At 34.4% G+C, this 20,570-nt stretch overlaps 2 protein-coding genes across 3 annotated transcripts; one reads left to right on the forward strand and one right to left on the reverse strand.

Annotated features, from left to right (window-relative positions):
• Window positions 1-5,848: 5,848 nt before the first annotated feature.
• On the forward strand, window positions 5,849-15,278 carry LOC147411313 (cold-responsive protein kinase 1-like). Of its 2 annotated transcripts, none has more exons than XM_086447222.1 (7): window positions 5,849-6,044; window positions 9,635-9,729; window positions 10,993-11,105; window positions 11,462-11,672; window positions 11,771-12,008; window positions 13,632-13,782; window positions 14,598-15,278. In XM_086447222.1, exons 1-7 carry the CDS (start codon window positions 5,983-5,985, stop codon window positions 14,928-14,930), a joined length of 1,203 nt encoding a protein of 400 aa, XP_086303348.1. In that variant the 5' UTR covers window positions 5,849-5,982; the 3' UTR covers window positions 14,931-15,278. The 2 variants fall into 2 exon arrangements, with proteins under 2 accessions (XP_086303348.1, XP_086303341.1); XM_086447215.1 differs by having other exon boundaries at window positions 5,885-6,044; window positions 9,603-9,729.
• Window positions 15,279-15,973: 695 nt separating this feature from the next.
• Window positions 15,974-19,755, reverse strand: LOC147411314 (clathrin light chain 1-like). The gene is made up of 3 exons (XM_086447199.1): window positions 19,096-19,755; window positions 16,813-16,966; window positions 15,974-16,730 (listed from the first exon to the last, which is right to left on the reverse strand). Exons 1-3 carry the CDS (start codon window positions 19,590-19,592, stop codon window positions 16,227-16,229), a joined length of 1,155 nt encoding a protein of 384 aa, XP_086303325.1. The 5' UTR covers window positions 19,593-19,755; the 3' UTR covers window positions 15,974-16,226.
• Between the last annotated feature and the right edge of the window lie 815 nt (window positions 19,756-20,570).

A 20,570-nucleotide genomic window follows, 5' to 3' on the forward strand; every position in this document is an offset into this window, starting at 1 on the left:
TTTTCTCTCTCTCTCTCTCTCTATTCTATTTTATAGGATGCTTATATATGGTCCATGGGCCAAAGCCCACACTATGGCCCTAAGTTGTAGATCCATGACTAGATCTCGTTCGTTAGGCTCACCAAATCCCTTTTTGGGTACATGATAATAAATTTTTAGCCCATCTTAGAGATCCGGCCTGTGGTATGTTCACATTCGAGTTCCAAGGTTGAGGATATGTTCGCTACATTGATTAATGACTCATGAATAAAAAAATATAAATAAATAAATAAATAAATAAGCTTTCAATTTCTACTTATTCTAACATAAGTTATTTTTCTTATTTCTGTATTCTTCAAAGATGGAGATAGTGAGAGTAGATTTGAACTCACCTTCATAACAAAAGACTTGGTGTAGGCATTGAAGTTTTGAGAAGAACCCCACAAATTTCACAAATTAATTGAAAGTTGCTAAAATTCAAATTGGACTTGTTGATAGGGCTGAGCCTTTTAAAGATTGAGTTTTGGGTTTTCACACATAAAGCCCATGATCCAAGAAAGTCCAAGTGATCCACATTAAAGGACTATACACTTGAACAGATAAGTAAAGCCCTTCAAAAATTCCTTGGAATTGAACAAACTTGTTTGTTAAACCAACTAATCAAAACCCTATTAAGTGTGGGCCATAATTGGAAAATTAATTTATCCTAAGTCTACATATACCAAAGTTTTCCTCATTTGGGGGGATCCGAAAATCACTCTCTCTCAAAAAACAAAGGTTCTCCCTCTAAAGAAGAAGCTCTCAAGTCCTCCTCTAAAAATAAAGTAAGATTCTTTAAGATAGACTTGGACTTTGATTTAAGAGAAGATCAAGTCTAAAAATTCTTCTCTAAAAGAAACCATTCTCAATCAATAAAGTGTGAAATTCAGAGAGAAGAAAATTTACAACAAACCTAAAAATTTTCTCTAGAAGTAAAGAAATCATTTTCAGCGAATCAAACATGAAGTCCGGGGAGAAGAAAATCTACAACAAACGTTTATAAAGCCTCTAGAGAAAAACAAACCTAAAGTCCTTCTCTGCAAGCACAAAAATCATTCGCAACTGATCAAATGCAAAATCTAGAGAGAAGAAAGCTTTACATCACTATTTTCATTCTATTTGACTATTAATCGAAGGAGAACACTATGTTGATAGAGTTTACTTAGATATGTACTATTTTAATCAAAATCAATAAAATCATTTGTGATCTTGTTTCAAGCATCTCGAGGTAAATTGTGAAATTTTTTGTCAATACTTGACTTTGAACAGGTGGAATAAGATTTTTTCTAACCGACCTCAAATCTTTAGGGATTAGGCTATTCTTCAAAATGGAAACTTGGCCATATAATTTAAAATGTAAGTGGTTGTTGCTTGTGGTACCTATAATTCATCAGTCAGTGCATCATTACCATAGAAGCCTTACACAAAAATTTAGGGTTAATCATGTTCCTTCAATTTTGGCCAAAGCCACATTGTTCGTTACTAAAAGTATGTTTATATTTGATTGTATCCCAAGAAAATTGTGCTCGTCCAGGTAAAAACTTTCACAAATTTTTAGACAATCGGCGTTTTTTTCCTCTCATCTCAACCATTCCTTCGATGGAGAGGCTAGAAATTACACAATCCATTTGATTTAATTTTTAACCATGTCAAAGGCAGTATTGGTTAATGATATACACATTTTCGAGACGAAAACTACAAAAATTATGGATTAAGATATTAAGAACAGATATGAATATTCTTGAATTAACATCAGATAATTGTAGATAGAATGGAATAGAGGAATCCTATTCATTTACTCAAATCAAAACTTTTAAGATGATAATATTTTGGCTAAGATACAAGATATGGCCATAAATTTTTTTACGTGGCCAAACATATTAAATTGGCTAGGAACCATCAAAATCACCTATTGTCCTCGTTGGCGAAGCCAAGATTTTGCCCATGTGTAAGCAACCAAGAGTAGAAATTTTTTTGTGGGAACAACTAAGAGTGGAATTTTTTTTTTTTTTGTGTGGGGGCAATAGTGACAAATTTTTTTATCCGCCACTAAAATCTATCGCAATAGCCCACTAATTCATAAACTTTGAATATTCTTGAGGGGACAAGTGCCCCCACTCTAAATCTGCCCCTGATTGTCTTAGTGCAATAACGATCTTTTGAAGCATTTTTTTTTTAAATGTATTAAACTACCTTTTTAGCTTTGTTGTGAACCTCCAATAAAATACCTTTGATCTTTTTTCTTTTTTTTACAAAATTATGAAAAAAATCAGAAATATATGGAGGGTTTATTAATTGTTGAAATTAAGCATATAAAATAAATTCAGTCATATGGCTGCCTTTTTGAAGAAAATCATTTTATTTATTTGAATATTTAGTGTATAAAAGAAAAAATCACTCTAACATCCTCATAGTAAATATCCATTAATTTTGATGGAGAAATGATGAAATGTTGGATAGATTATAGAAAAGGATTGCATGCATTTTAACTCTTTAAGTATAATTTACAATAGAAAAAAAAAAAAAAGTAATGATAAAAGCTACCCATGAATTAATAAGGGCAACCCATAGGTTAAAAGTTTTGGAATTAACTGATTTTTTATGAGAAGATCATCCTTATAAAAAATCGGCCCATTCTAAAACTTTTAATCCCATCAAAACGTGTTTAAAAAGAAAAAAAGAATAATTTACCATTCTTAAACTTGATTTGATAAGGTAAGAAATTTTCAAATGAGTTGATTTTTGATGAGGATGGTCTCATAAAAAATTAACTCATTTTAAAATTTTTAATTCATATAAGATAAAATAATTCGACTATAGTGTATGGTGTGGGTTGTCCATATTAATTTGTGAGAAGCTTTTATATTTATCCTTAAAAAGAAAACATTTGAGCTTGATAGGGCGGAATTTTTGGTGGACAACCCATCCTAACTGGCTAAGGATTAGAAAATCATCATACGCTTGATTGGTCAATCACCCACCACCCAACTAACCCTGGAGGATTTGATGAACCACACCTTTCATATGGTACGGTGCCCTCTTTTATATGTCAAGCCATCCCTTTCTAAGTATATAATACATATAAATGATCTGGACAAGTAATATGGACCTTGAAATAAGAAAATAATGACAAAGACATGTGTCCTCATTTGAGCCACATAGACTGTTAAGTTACAATTTTATAGTGGACCTCTCTATGACATCCAATCATGATTTTGTTGATCAAAAGAACATCAAAGACTTATTTACGAGACTTGTCTGTCTTTGAAGAACATAAAACTCCACCACACGTTGGTTCCTCTTCTTTCCAACCCCAAGATTCAACTGTTGAGACTTTTAATGAATTGTGAATAAAAGTGTAATTATGAGAATCTCGAAAAAGAGATTTAATTCACATTAATGGTATGTGAACACATGTATTTCATGATCTATCCACTGTCGATCTAACTGTTTAGTTTGTCTTGTATGGATTCAACTTGGTCAATCTACGTTTGGTTGACACACCCAAATCGAAAATCCATAATTCTTTGCAGCATTTATATCGTTAAAACAAGTATTATACTATGATAATAACGTGTAGAGATGGATTTATAGTGGGGGCTGTCAATTTTCAAAGTCTATGGATTAGTGAGTTATTACAATAGATTTTAACGAAAGATAAAAAAATCTACTAATATTACCCCCACAATTATTTTTATATTTTTTTCACTCTTAAAAGTTTCTACTCTTAATTGCCTCCACATGGCAAAATCCTGGCTCCACCCCTGATCACATGCATCACTCATCATATTTAATTATTATAATAAATATATAATTTTAATTTATAGAAAATGCAAGTTGGATGTGTGAGAAAAACAAAAAGGTATTACACATGATGTTTTCTTTTTGGGCCTGTAGTGTGCGATTCTTAATTTTTGTTTCCCAGACCTACCGAGCACTCTTATATCTTGGCTCGGGTTGACTGGTCGTGCAGTCCAATAGATTTGGGTGCCAAGTTACATTGGGCCCATATATATATATAAGTGTTTTTCAATCCATGCAATCCAATCTCATCTCATTTGAATCATGTGTGGACTACCACATTATCTTGTCCTACCGTAGATGATACCTTAGGCTTCTAGGACTCATGCCTTAGATTATATATAAAGATAAAATAATCAAAGCTTTGAAAATGTATTCATCAATGATATATATATATATATATATATATGTGTGTGTGTGTGTGTGTGAAAAGGATAGCCAACCAACAAAAAAATCAAAACTTTTTATCTTATATGGGTTAAAAGTTTTGGAATGAGTTGATTTTTTGTGAGGATTTAAAAATCAACATGTTTCGAAATTTCTAACTTTATAAAAAATGATTAACAAAAAAGTGAACGGTCTATGATTCTTCTACTTGTAAATTGGAACAGATTCTCATAAAAAATCAACTCATTTCAAAACTTCTAATCCATATACGACAAAATGCATGGATTTAGTTTTAGTGCTCTCTTATATAAATAGCATATAAGAGATAGGATGCATCATCAAAAAGTCTTCATCTCAAATGTTTCCTCAAAATCAGTGTTGAATCCCCAAATCTAGTCTTTAACTTCCTACTTCAACTTTTTAGCTTCTATCATCCCTTGAGCGTGGCATGATAAGAAATCATAGGAACGGTTGACTTGCTCTATCCCACTAAAATCTTTAACGACTTTTCCACTCCTTGCCTTGAAGACTTTAATTATACGGCTCTATGGTGCGTGCCAACCAAACAAAGAAAAGTCTGATTCCAATCTGGATTCATACCCAAGCCGCTAATTTGATGGAACAAATTCACGATTCAGTGGGCCCAAAATGTCCACTACGTGGAAATTTTTTTGGATATAATTTTCTTATCAATTTGATTCTCGAGAATTGAATGAGACAAAAATAAGTCGAGTAATACTAAATTTTATATATATATATATATATATATATATATCTTCCTTTCAAACAAGTTACTTTTACATGTGTCGAACAGACTTTTGGGACAAGACGCAACTTTTACTTTTTTCAAATAGATTTTCAAGACAAGATACAACTTTTTCTTAGGTTGAAGAAACTTTTGGAGTTAAACATATTTTTCGTCATAAACAGACTTTCATGAATAGATAATAAATACAAATTTGAAAAAAATTATGAATCGTGCTAGGGTGACACAGGTTTTACTGTGATTCTCACATTTCTGACATGAGCATCCATACGTAATCGTAGATAATTTTTACTCGTATTGCTAAAAAATACATCTATGGTTACGTGCACATCTCACGTCAGACCTATTAGAATTGCAGTAAAATCTTTTTGTCATTTCAGCATTTTCCATAAATTATATGATACTTTTCACCCATCTATAATATAAAAATAAATTGAGTTCAAACATTAAGAGTACCCATTAATTAAACCTAAACTATTCAATTCTTTTTAAACCTGATTCTTATCAAGTAATAAAAAGGAGATCCGGATCCAATATTTTGGATTCTGATTTGATTTAAATGGACCCCACTACCTACATCATTTATTTTTTAGTCCGACTAGCGTTACTATAATAGTGAGGTGAAAAGGCTTTACTAACCCTCATCCATCATATAAAAAATAAAATAAAATAAAATAAAAGACCTTGAGATATGCAAAAATTCCTTGAGATTTACAAAAATCTTATGATCTTGTTCACATATCTCGAGGAACGGGTCTCTCTTTATACTTTTTGTGGTGTCAGAATGAGAGGGGCTATTTAATATGGTGACGCGCGTGATACAGAAAAAGGTCCTTTTGTTTGGCGCGTTAAATACACTTTGTTAACGGTCGTTTTCTGAGGTGGGTTTGTCTGAAAGCTTTACTGTTTGGAGAACGAGTCGTGACTGGCGATTGTTTCTTCCTCCTCACCTTCGAAGCAGAAGAAGAAGAAAGAAGATTAAAACAAAACTAACAGAGATTTATAGGGTTATGAGACCCACCCAAGGTGCCACTCTAGGATTTCGTGAGCTCGACATCGGTTTAATTTCAAGGTTTTTTTTTGTTTTTTTTTAATTTTGATTTATATTTCCATTTTCTTCGTTCAATCTGGTTTTACTTATATTGATTTCTTTATCTATTGAATGCAAATCTCCTTTGTTATTGATATAGACGTTTAGATTTCGATTTAGATTCTGAAATTCGGATTTTATATTTTGTAAAGTTGGCGTTTTAGTCGGAAATTAAAGGTATTTAGAGAGAAAACTGTTAGTGATCCATTGAGATGATACCCTAGTCTGAGAGATTCAGGAAAAACAGATTTTCACTAATTTTAGGAGCACAATGAAATGAAATCGGGCTAATTTTCCCCTTTTAGTTTTTATTTTTATAAAATATTTGATCATTGAAGTATGGGAAATGTTCAACAACAAACATTTTGATAAACATTTTGGCAAAACATTTTTCAAAATATGGGTTAGAGGTTTTGGAATGGGCTGATTTTTGTTGAGGATGATCTCTACGGTGAGGAGATCATCATCACCAAAAATCAGCCCATTCCAAAACTTCTAACCCATCAAAAATGGTTTACAAAAAATGGACGGTTCACGATTTTTCAACTTGTAAACATGGGGCTAGAAGGTTTGGAATGGGCTGATTTTTGGTGAGGATGATCTCTACACCGAGGAGATCATCCCCACCAAAAATCAGCCCATTCCAAAACCTCTAACCCATGTTTTGAAAAATGTTTTGCCAAAATGTTTGTTGCTGAAAGGGACCCTTGAAGTATTGAGCTATATCAGATTCCTCTTAATTCATATATTTTTTTTAATGGAAAAGTCTGTTAAGTGATGGGGGTTTGGGTACATAAAGTTATTTAGTTGGGAAAAGTGTGTAACAAAGTGATCGCAAAGAGTAAAAGAAACCACGGCAATCATCGAAGGAAAAGGGGAAAAAAATAAAAAAATCAAAGATGCAAGCACACAGCACAAAGACTTACATGGTTCCCTCAGAATTGGCGTATGTCCACAGATCAACACCAATTTCACAATGCTCAAAAGGACAAAAAAGAATTACAATCTTTCTCCTGCAGAAAACAACTATAAATACCCTTAACGAATTAGTTTTAGCATCCTACCAACATAAAAGTAGAAATTTTCCCTTCAAAAGTTGTGGTTCGACTAACAGTACTTCCTTGTAGATCAGTATCATTGAGCTTCATAAAATATGACAAGGTGAACTTGAGAGCAAACATGACTGAACCTGTGATCTAACATGCCTTTAACCAGATATATGACGAGCAAGTTCTTCAAGTGTTTTCGTTTGATTAATTCGCTGGAGTTGAGCTATTTCAAATCATTATGGGTTAGTTCACATGTCATTTGAAATGTGGTTTGGACTGTAAATTAAAAAAAAAAAATGGATCAAATGTGAACTAGTACAATTTATCCTCTGACAAAAAGCACTACTCTAGATTGGAAGTCGAGAGTTTCGGGTACATAACATGACTTCGTTTTTGTGGGAAATTGCCCATGTGCTCTATGTGGCAATTGATGTTTGCAGAGGTTTAACATGATTTCTGAAAAAATGAGAAATGGTTTTTTTGGACAACCTTAAAGTTCTTACAAGAATGGAAAGCATAACATATAAGTCATGGCTTGGATGGGGTAGCACATGTTTGCCTTTCCCATTGCTCTTCGTTGAACATTCCAATGAAAAGTTTAATTGGTGTTAGATGACAATTTGGAGACATAAAAGTAGACTTGTGCACAATTTCCTGTCTTTATTTGAACTTGAATGGTCTAAAGTTTGAGAACGTTGGAAGGAAGGGACATAGAATTATCCTAAAGATCTGGGGTTGTCATCAAGAAAATATATGGAATAATTTGGACAACTATGTTGTTACTATTTTTATTGTGTTCTTATTATTGTTGTTATTTTTTTCGTCATCATCACCATTTCTGGGGAAGGGACACATGATACTCTAATGATGCCGTTGTTTTACTTGTTTTTATAAATAAATGCTTGACCCAATACAAATATCCTTCAAAAAAAATTAACATAACTACTTATTGAGGGGAAAAAAATGACATTCAAATACAATTTTTATTGTACCATAATGGGACTTAATTCTAATATTAAACTAAGTTTTAAGGGTATTATAGAAAATTAAAATTAAAATAAGTAAATATTTAATTGTTAAGAAGTAGTTAGTAATGGATATCATTGGAAATATCTTGGCAAGATCTCTTTAATGGATCCATTTTACTTCTTACCAACATGTGGATTCAAAGTAATGAGCTTTAAAAATTAAAATTTGATACGAGGCTTTTAAAGAATTTAAGAGAGAAATTTCCCCCCCTCAAAGTAGAGAAAATGGGAAGCATCACATGTTCTTCTTGTTCTCTTTAATAATGTAAAAGATTTTTTTATCCGTTATATGTATCGTACAATAAAGATACACATGAATTTGTAGGTTTTTTTTTTTAAGGATAAATACTTTTTTGGAGGAAAAGATAAGGGCATAGTATAGATAATTATTGCAATGCATGTGGTGGTTAAGTAATGATGTTGCACGACTTGTTTTTGTGAATAACAAAGTTTATTTATTTATTTTGGAGTGGTGGGTGATGGTGGGGGTGGGTGGGTGGGCGGAGGGGAGAGTTTTAAACGTAATAACAAATTTATTGAAAGGGTAAGTGGACAACTGGAATTCCTATTATATTCCTTGCCATGTTTTTAGTCATAAAATATCAGAATTGTAAGGATACTATAGGAATTTGGAATTACAGTAAATGTAAATTTTACAATGAGTAAAAAAAAAAAAAAAGTAATGGTTGTCACTGTAAAGATCTCAGCTGAGCTTTCTAGCGTTTCCATTTTTAATGCAAACCGAGTTACCAACTGGAACTAATGTGATTTTGGATAATTTTAAAACTCCTTTGAAGGGGCAGAGAAAAAGATATGATGTTATTAATTATATAAGGGGAGAGGAGATGAGGCATGGAAGTGTTTTTCTTTCATTGAAATTACAGAAGTATCTCAACTATGTAGAAATTATGAATAATAAAGTACGCATTATAAGTTGATAGTATAAATACGTTTTGTGAATGAATTGTGGCAAAGAGAGCCAATGTCACTTACAAAGGGGGTGTTTCGTTATTATTTGTTACTATTGTTCATTAGTTTTCCAACCATGGACTACTGCCCTCTAGATCTTGGATCAGGAATCCGGCATATGAGCTAACCATAACTCAACCCAAGGTGAAATCACAGTTGACTCATACGCATTGTGCAGGTATTCATTCATCCACTCAGGTCACTTCTCGAGTGGAGAGAGACTCTGGAAGGGCTCTGAATCTACTAGAAACTGCCTAATCCCTCCCATTGATCGGATATTCTATGTTTTTTTTTTTTTTTTTTTTTTTTTTTTTTTGGGGGGGGGGGGGGGGGGGTAGTAGTATGGTAGGCCTGTTTCGAATCCCTCCCAGTTATCATCACCCAAAGACTTTACCAACTAAGCTAGCTGGCACCCGCTATTGTTCACTACTGTTATATTCATTATTTAGGGGTGAATATGCTAGAAAACTCACACTTGGGAGTGCACTTTGCAGTTTGAAAGTTGATTCCATAATTCAAATTGCAGTCAAAGACAACAAGCAGATATGAGTTGTAGTTGCTTTGGTGTCGCCATCATAGAAAAAAAGAAGGATCCTTCTGATAATCTTCTTGGTGCAAACGGTGAGTAAATTTTCAGTTCACATTTAGAATTATTTTTGTATGCATATATTTATGATGCTATATACACATCTACCTGTCCTTAGTATCATGATTGTAACATAGTCTTGTGTCATCTGACCCACCTCAATTCAAGACGAACCCTGTTGCACATGCTGTGCTAGGTTTTCTTACGCATTCCCTCCCTCCACCCAAGAAAAATTAGAAATGTTGTTTAACTGAGAGGTTTGACATGAAGCATAACATCCACAAAGTGCATACTCTGGGTTCACTAAAGCAAACACTAGGGAAACTCATCTTGGTGATAGTGATGATGTCTTTGTAGTCTCATGCCATTATAATCATGGGTTTTAGGTACTTAGAATTAGAATGTCATTCATGGAAGAAAAATAAGAAAAAAGTATGAGAATACAATACTTGTGACCCCTTACAGTCATTGTTTTGTCTAAGAAAATTTGTTAGTTTGAAACTTTTATTTAAACATGTGTTCCACATGATGCCATAAACTGTTACTTGTTTCGTATAGGGCATTGAGTCAGCACCCAATCACTGAGTTTACACAATAACATACTAATTCATTCAAACAAGTTATATATGGTGTTTATGTGGGAATAGAATTCCTTTGAATTTATCTGATAATGACACTCTATTCTCTAAGAAATTGTCTAGTTAGACACCATGTTGTACCCATGTGTCAGACACTTTCCAACACACTTCTAATATATAATGTATTATGTCATCTTATCTAAATACATTTTTCTATATAGTATACATTACATTAAGCAAAATATTTTACGAAATCTCTCTCTTGACATGAGGAATGAACTGCACAGACACGTCAACGATTTGGGTTTATCGGATCAGTGTGTTGACATTTTGTGCACATGTTTTGGAGTATCTGTGTCTTTGTTGCATTGCTATGAATGGATCCAAATGCCATATGCATATCCATCAAACTGTTAACATGTAGCCCACCAGGATTCGGAAAAAATAATTATAGCTTCTTCCCAAGCATCTGTGTAGATAATTGTATACTGAGCATAACCTGAGCTTGAGCAGTAAAATAGATTATTCAATGATCAGTGATCGAGTTACATCGGCATCATCGCTGGTAGAAAGGACCACTGGGATTTAAAAAGTTCTTTTGATTCCTTCTGTGATGATTCTTTTAACCCATGTGATTATAAGTTAGATTATGTGGCAACAATTTCAGCTACTACTGTTTTTTCCTTCTTTATAGCTGCTTTTATTTTACTTCTTGTCCAGGGTCTTTGCCTGGGAACATCAAACTTTTCACTTACAACGAACTGAGTTCTGCAACAAACAATTTTCATTCTACCAATAAGCTTGGCCGAGGAGGTTTTGGAACCGTTTACAAGGTATGTGCAAGTTTGCAAAAAGGTTTCTGCCCGTCTAATTTACATTAAGATTAAGAGAATTAGTCCTTCTGAAGAGTTATACTTTGTTGAAAATGCTTTGAAAATAGTTATTTAACTGCATAAATGGTTTCACACTCATATTCCAGACAAAACAGAAGAAATTTTTTCTAGAGAACTTTCTATTTCATGACTGCTCAGTTGTGTATGGACTTTCATGCTTTGTGGAATGCCTTATATTTTCAATGTTCACAAACTTTGGCATTACATTTACCTTGGAAATTAATAAGACATGTAGAGATTGTTTTCCCCGTTCTCATATTCATATTATAGTTCATTATCTTATTCTATTTTGCTAGGGAATCCTTAGAAATGGGACACAAGTTGCTGTAAAGGCGCTTTCTGCTGAATCAAAGCAAGGGGTGCATGAATTTTTGACTGAGATTGATGTGGTCACCAATGTCAGGCATCCAAATCTTGTTGAGTTAATTGGATGTTGTGTTGAAGGAAGTAACCGGATTTTGGTCTATGAATATATGGAAAATAACAGCCTTGATCGTGCATTATTAGGTAACTCTTCAGAAAACTGTAGTGTGAACAGTGAATTTTCTCTAAAGTTCTTTTTGCCATAGGCACTAGAAGAATATTTTGTTTTCCTTGTGCTTTAGGTCCAAAGAGTAAAACCATTAAGCTAGACTGGGTCGGAAGATCTGCTATATGCTTGGGCACTGCCAGGGGCCTTGCATTCCTTCATGAAGAACTTGAGTCTCCCATCGTGCATAGAGACATCAAAGCTAGTAATATACTTCTTGACAAGGACCTGGTCCCAAAAATTGGAGATTTTGGATTGGCAAAATTTTTCCCAGAAAATATTACTCACATTAGTACACGAGTGGCTGGAACAACGTAAGCTATCTTTCATATTTAAGGAAATTGGACATTTCTGTATTTATAATATTGCATATCTTCCTTACTTTCATTCAACATTAAAACATGGAATATACTTGTTGGTTAAGTTCTAGTTGGAAATTGTAGTTACCTCAGTGGCCATTACAAATACTGTACTTATAATTAATGGTGTGAAGTATAAAAGTTTTAAATGGGATTTGACCTGTTCTTAGATCTATGTTTTAGTCCCTAAAACTGATCATGCTGGAAACTTATACATGGAATGTCTCCTGCAGTGATCAATTATATGACCATCAGACTCGAAAAAGAAATATTTTCTCTCAATAGTGACCATTATTGAAGTGTTCCTTGTGGCTTAGTTTGGTTATTTTGAAATGGAATATATGTGGTTAGAAGTTTCATGCAGACCTATTTGTCCCAAGCTTTATAAATTTGATATCATTGTTACTCTTTCTTTTTTGCCTTTTGCTTTTTTTGATGGGTAAGCTGGTCTGGAACCCATGACCTCCAAGTTGCTTTGCAAAGTATCAAACCAACGGAGCTATGGGTCTAAGCCCATTGCAACTCTTTCTTGTTGTGGAAAATAATGGAACTATTTTTGAAGCTTTCTTAGTTAACTCTTTTTTAGTGTAATCAAGTCCCAATATCGAAAATGCAAAGCCTCTCAACCAAAGGATACCTTCCTAACACCATCCACAATATTTGCCAATTGGACCCATGAGGATCCGATGAAGGCAATGATGCTACTAGAATCTCCTTTCAAAATGAATGAAGCATGGAACAAAAGATTTTGAATGCTTGGAGATTATCCATCCTCACTCTAAAACAAGGAAGTAATTTTCACTTTAGGGAATCCAGTTGATTAAAGAAGAGAGTTCCACAAAGAAATAAACTTAAGACCAGTATAGTGAGAGCTGATGGTTAGTGTAGGTATCATAGGTCTGGTAATGACATGAATTTTTAGCCCCTATAAAAAGGAAGCCAACTGTGGAAGGACCAAAACACTAGATTTAGGAATCTCAAGGTAAATCTTTAAATAGTCATTAAGGTCTTAGTTCCTTGCATGCAGAAAGATTTTCATAGAAATTGTGAGCAAGCAGTTACAAGATGGTCCCAAGATGTACTTTACTATGTAATATGCATGATTTTGGCCTTGATCTGCTGTAAATAAATTATTGCTGCTCTGGAAACCATTTGACAAGCCTTTTGAGCCAACAATTTCTTAAATTCTATACATCTCCGTAAACGTAAAAATGCTTTTAGTTATGCTTGAAGGAATTATTTTGTCTTTCCTTGTTCCTTCATTTATTTACTGATGGCATCGTTAAAATGGAAATATATCAGATATGGCTTGAAAATGCTCTTCTAGTCAATATAGATTACACTTTCCCCAAAAATTTCATTATGCTCTTGGGGGTTAAATGAATTATTGTATCACGTAGCACACAGACAGAACCTCTCCTCTATCTCAGCTGGGCTGCTTTCTTTGTTGATTTTCAATTTATTTACTTTAATTTTTTGTTCAAGCCAAGTGTTGTTGTACATAGAATCATGGTCTGCATGCTCCGCTTTTTTAATTGTTACTCATTCCAACCAGTAATTTGATCTTGTTTCTTGCAGTGGTTATTTGGCACCTGAGTATGCAAGGCGAGGTCAGTTGACCAAGAAGGCCGATGTGTACAGTTTTGGGGTCCTTGTACTTGAAATAGTTAGTGGTAGAAACAGTGCAAAGGAAAACTGGGGAGGGATGCAAAAGTTTATCCTCGAATGGGTAAGTTACTTTTTCCCTTTCGAAGTTTTGTCAACTTTTTTCCGTGGCAACAAGAAGTCTTAAGTGGTTTCTCCTCTGTTGTAGTTTTGCAATTTTGATTTGTTTTAGATTTTGACATCAGGTGTTTGGTTCTTACATCTTACATCACAACTGTTTTTTGGGTCTTTTTCCACGAGTGTTCCAGATGCTGAACTTCTCAAAATTATTTCTATTAATAAAATATGATTGTATGAGGATAACACATGCTTATATGCATTTTTGTTGAATAATTGCTTATTTATGGAACACGCCAAGTTAAAATAAAATATAATCTTCAGAGAACGCATAGTATTAAATTTCGCTATATTTCCATTTTCACAAGTTCTGACACGAAATTTAACCGATAGCTTTTTTTTGTAGATATTTCGGTGAAAATCAGTATTCATTTCACGAAATATTTAGATAAACATTGAATTTCAACTGAAATTATCAAATTTTAGGTATAAAAATTCAATATTTCGATGGAAATATTTTGATGACAAGTAAACTTCAACTGAATTTTTTTTTTTTTTTGGTTGAAAATACTTGTAGTTGCTTTTGGAAAGAACTTGTAAATTACACAGTATTTACTAATAAAAATTTGACACCGAAATATTTCTATTTCCAGACTCAGCGAAATAGACACTGAAATCGAAAGTTAATACCTTGAGAGAAGGGATGTCTAAAATACAAAACACACCACACCGCATGCCGTTTAACCTTCTAATTCTAAGGCTACTTTCTCTTGCACAATTCTAAAGACAAATGATGTACTCTTTTAAGGTTTGCATGTACAGACATGGCAGCTTTACGTAGAAGGGAAACTGTTAGAATTGGTGGATCCAGATCTAGAAGAATACCCGGAGGACGAAGTGGGCAGGTACATGAAGGTAGCTCTTTTTTGCACCCAAGCAGCAGCGAGCCGAAGGCCATCGATGACTCAGGTTGTTGTCATGCTATCTAAAGACATCCGGTTAAATGAGAAAGAACTTAAACCTCCCGATTTCTTCCAAGATGATGTGGGCAGCAGTGAGACCCCCAGTTCATCAAATAAAAAGTTGATTTCCAACGTTACAAACCAACAAATCACCTCTTTTCCAGTTTCTATCACTCAGGTAACACCTCGATGAGTGTCGAAACAGTGAAACCCGCAACATGATTTGATTTCACATAAAAGAGTAAGGTGAAGCTACATGTAGTTGAAAAAATCTTCGCTTATTTCCCCTTTGGGATTTGTATGTTTTGTCACCAACTTCTTCCCAATGTTATATGGAAGCTCTGTGAGTTAGTTGTTGTTGTTGATGCAGTCATAAATGTCAAATAGTTTCTGGTAAATAGTTAAGGTGTTTGATTTAACTAGCCAACATTCCCAAATGGGATAATGTTATATTCTTATAATTAAAGATTAAAATTAAAACGATAAGCTTTCAAATTTATAGGATCCATTGCAGCCATGGACAGGCTCTTTTACTCTGTAACAGTATCCTAGCAAACGTTTCATTATTTGCTATGCTTCATTATTAATTGTTGATATCGTAAACATGGCTATCCGGACGACCATCTGGACTGAGAACCTCGGCAGAAAATAGATAAATAAATAAATATTACATGAACAATTAGGCTACAAGATCAAATAATCCAGTCCATTAGATATTTTACTTTCTGATTGGTATCTCAATTGAATAGGTGGCCCACGATACGTCTGGTTCAATTTTGAGCGCATCTCTGCAATTAATGTCCAGCATCCCGATGTCTTAAATTTCTATCGTCAATCTTTTGATTTCTTCCTCAAGCACTGTTACTTTCCTAGCCCTTGAGCGCTCAAAGAGCTTTCCTAGAAACCAAATCGAAGAGCTTATTCAGACAAGAAAGGGAAAGGCATGTTCTAATTAAAAGCAATTCTGAACGATTTTTTGCACCTCAACTTATTTAACTCCACTGTTCGCTATGCTATTAAAAAGGTTGGCATGGAAAAATACCCTCTCCATATAAACTGCAAATCCGCATCACAACAAACAGATAAAAGTAACACCATTCCTACCACTCCCAAAAAGAGGGATTGATCTCACTGCTGAATCTCCTATATGTATCTGATGCAACTAAAATAGCAAAATCAATCCGGTAAAAACAAACATTAGAAACAAATTCTAGCTCCAATAATAATAAAAAAATAAATCTCAGAATGAACAAGTAATAATCAATTTCAAACATGGTAGTCCCACAAAAAATTCTTGAGCAAAAGAAGTATAGCTCTCCTCTGCAGTTCACAATATAAAGACCATGTAAAGAAATAGACCTAGTTGTTTTATTCTCAATAATGAATAACGTGACCGCCATGTGGTAGGAAGCAATAGGAGGTTGAACTCACGGAGAAGAAAAATATTAAAGAAATCAAAAAAATAAAAAGAACCGTTAACTGTATGCAATCACTCAGCCGATGCGGCTGGCTCGGGCTCTGTAGCCGGTTGTTCCTCCACTACCACAGGAGTCATCTCTTGTTTGGATGAGTCATCAGGAGCACCATTAGCTTCAGCATCTTTAGCAGGAGATACAGCCGGTGCATCTGCTTCTGTGGCTTTGGTTGCAGTCGATGCCACATCTTTGCCATCTTTGGCATCCTTTCCGTCCTTAGCATCCTTGGCATCTTTTCCATCCTTGGTAGGTGCAGGTGCAGGAGGTGGAGGTGGAGGTATCATGTGTGGTGGGGGTGTGTGCTTCAGTTTCAGGATTACTTGTCGCATCCTTGAAAGATCAGTGGGCTTCCCGGGCTTTGGGCCCTGAATGACAACGATTGATGGCTTCTGGTCTGGATCTCTCCTCCCTCTCTTCTTCTCAATATTAGGGATCTCATGGGGGATAAGCTCCGCTATTGCTTTCCAGTACTGTTTGTCTGCATCTTTGTGGAACTTCTCTTGATTAGCCAAGTATAGCTGTGGGCAAACAAACACAATAATTTAAATGAGTGTATATAGAAAACAGAGAGATGCAAATACTGGGTGAAATGATGTTTACTTTCTCTCTTTCTCTGTTATTAGTCTTGTTAGTCTCACAGTTAAGTTTCCTTTTCTCATAGAAAGCTCGTTTATATTCGTCAGCTTCATCGATAATCTGGTTGCGCATCTCCTTCTCCCTTTTCTCCTTCTCCTCTAGGTGAATGCCATTTAGTCTGCATTAGCAAACAACCAAAATTTCTCTAATAATTTATAAATTGGAAGGTTGAGCAAATCTCAAATATTGCATAACAAATTAACCATGGTGGTCAAATTCAAGATTTGTCCAAGGAAAACCTCCTTTTTAACCAAGTAAAATCAAATGTTCATTAAGGAACTAAAGAAATCCGAAGGAAAAAAATCTCATTCAATAATCGAGTCTCTCATTTACAAATGTTTAGTAAATTTTAACACCTATTTCCAAGAAAATAAAACCAATACCTAATTTGAAGTTATAAAATAACTATTGCAGATCTTGAATAAGAATCTTGTTAAATAAAATAATGTCACTTAGAACATAATTGTCTTTGGGCACAATACAATTGATATATCTTGGAACCCTTTTCAGGCATCCATTCTCATTGTGACTTCAAACCCTCTTTATCTTTGATCGTCAGCAATATGATTTAGAAGACTTGCTACATTGGTGCACATCACAAATGGCTAGAAATGGCCAATTCTTTGGCTGGAGATGGTTTACATGAATCATTCTTGAATATTAGCTTCTCGTCTTTCTTCTTAACATAAAACAACAATAGGAGGATGTAGTCATGATTTTGCTCAAGTCTTTCCTCATAAGCAAAATATAGAGGATTGGAAAAAGAACATATAAAGGATTCTGTCTTGCATGGTGGCCACATTTTACAATTTGCAATAAAACATATAAAGAGAGCAATTGCTTGGTCATATAATATATTTGTTCTCTCAGGTGTGAGACATTGTATATACCCAATTTAAAACAAAGCAAAATATGATATTGCTTCATAGTTCTAGATTCTTTGTAAGAGAAAAAACCCACAGGTGTGAAATTTTCAGAAAGAGAAAAAAATGTAAGATGGGGTTAAATTAAATGAACTTGCGTAGCTGTAATCTAGTTCTTGTTACAATGGTCATGACCAGTCCTGATGCACGGCTCCGTAATCCTAAAATTGGTGGCGAGGGCCATCATAATTCAGTGAAAGTGTCTCGCAAAAACTGAAAATGACAACACCTTGTAGAGAGAGAGAGAGAGAGAGAAGAAAAACAAGCAAGCTACACAATAAAGAGTAAATACATGTAATTTATTAACGTAGTACCATAAATAACAAGGCATAAAGAAGGTGAACTCATCATGAGAAACTAGTGAGAAAATTTATTATGAAATCAAGAACTGCTCTCCTTCCTCAAAACTCAAAATCCCATAACATTAAGGAAAAATCTTAGGATGTATGGAAAATTTCCTAGAAATATTTCCTTAAAAGGAAAATTATACTATGCTGAATTGGCAAAACAGTATAATTTTTTAAAGGAAAAAAATCTAAAGAAAAATTATCCAAGCTCCCATATAGCCTCAGTCTAGGAATCATCCACTGTTACTTGGCATTTAAAAAATCACTAAAAACCATATTTGGATAACACGGAACGATCGATGAAGCACGACACAACAAATCGAGACACAAGGTTAGAAGGAGTGTCCCATGAAACAAGGGTAGGTATTCAACCAATCCCATATAGAGGTCAATTTACATACCTCCATGGTTCTATTTCTCAATCTTTCCAATTTCCTCCTACACAACTGATGATGAAGGATTCCTCAAACAGTCCAACTTTCGGTGCACAAAGTGTAGTAGGTTTGGGAAGCATGGGAGAAAGGAAGCAATTACTACCAAAAAAAAGTAAGAATTCAAATATTATAGCATTTATGTCGCACAATGCAAACTGTTCATCTAATTTCAAAATTTGAAGGGGCATTGGTTATTTTCAAATATTATACGATTTTAATATGTGATGTCAATCATGCTTGAAATTAGTCCCAGATCAACTAATGATTATAATTATACATATAATTTTCGTTATAGGTTTGATCAAATCATAGCTAATTTCACAATCAATAACGCTAAATAATTTCCTATCCGAAACATTAACAACCACAGATCTAGGATAAAAAAACATAATAAATAAAAAAAATTCAGATCTAAGCACATTGAGAGACAAATTCACATCTGGATTTCAAGTATTTTTAACAGATCATAACAATTGAGATATAATAATAAAATCAAACAAAAGCAACCAAATCAAATCAAAATTTATGAAAACGTACTCTCACCTTCGCCATTCACGAAGAGCAAAACCTTCTTCAGGTTGCATCTCTGTGGGAGGTGGAAGCATTGGTCCATCAGATGAGAAAACACCGTCCATGTCTTCACCTATATCGTAGGGCTTCCCATGACCGTTGGATTCGGGCATGGAAGAGAATGGAGATGGTGAGTAGCCATCAACATTGGAGGAGCTGAAACCGTAGATTTCTGGAGATGGAGGAGCACTGTTGGTGGTGGTGTGGGACACTTGGTGGTGGACTGTGATCTCATCTTCTGTGGGAAACCCATCTTGATAATCAGACGGTGTAGGATGATGATCAGATACATCAATGGTAGGGTGGTCCACCTTGGTGGTATCTTCTTCATCAGTGGCGAAATTCGAATAGGATTCGAAGCGTTGAGATGGGAGACGAGGATCGTAGCCTATGTAGCCATCATCATCAAAGGGGCGAGACGAACCTCTCATGTCATCTCCGTCGTTGCTGAATGTGTCGAACGATGACATTTCTGCACGCGAAACAATGGATCTTTTCTCCGTGTCTAGAAGAGAATGGAAGAGAAGAGGGAGCAGAAGCTATGACCTTGTTATAACAGAAAGAAAGTTAAGAATTGGCTTTCAAACGTGTTTTATAAATAAAGTTGTGGGTTTTTGTAGAATGACGAAAATGACCTCTTAATAGTTTGTAAATCACAAAATGTAGTGTGAAATCAGTACAACAATGAACCCAAAAAACAAAAACATGTTGACATCCGCCAAAGAGAATATCACGCAGTTCATTTCCAACTGCAGCGCCGTTGGATTTTCCTCGAGATACAATTACTATTATGGATTGTGGTTTAAAAAATCGTGAATCCATAATGATTTTAATTTTAAACCTCAATACTATGTTTTCTCTTCCATTGTAAACCGTGTATTCGCGTTGACTCCTCTATATCTTATATCAAATGAGTAAATCATTAGAGCTATTATTTGACAATTCAACTTTTATTTATTACACTCCAATGTCCTAAATTTTTCATCCCACTCAAATAATAGGTTAAAGCATATTCTTCAAAAGATTTGGCTCAAATTATAATATCCACTTCACGACACCCAGTCAGAATTTTTAACAGTTATTTGCAATTATTATTAGGCTCATATGAAATTTTAAATCTAATAATAAAAAATGAGAGAACTTCTATTGACACTCCAACTTTAATAAGTAAAAGTTGGGGGTGCAATTAAAAAGAAACTACTTTTATGGAGGAAAAAAGCGATTGACTGGACAATATTTTAAAAATATCGGAAGAAGAATTTAAAACCACGATTTCCATCCCTTTCCTGCTGACGCACACATTGATACACGTGTCAGTGGCAAAGAAGGTGAGATCGATCATGATACTCACCAACATAGAGCGAAGCTTTTTTCTCTCTGGTGGGAATTGTTCAACCCTACGTAAGTACCAACCGGATCGAGTTTGACGATTTTGCACGTAAGAGATG

The sequence above is a fragment of the Akebia trifoliata genome, chromosome 1 (assembly GCF_017979445.1).
Source record: "Akebia trifoliata isolate Shusen 1 chromosome 1, ASM1797944v1, whole genome shotgun sequence".
In the NCBI taxonomy this organism is placed as follows: Eukaryota; Viridiplantae; Streptophyta; class Magnoliopsida; order Ranunculales; family Lardizabalaceae; genus Akebia; species Akebia trifoliata.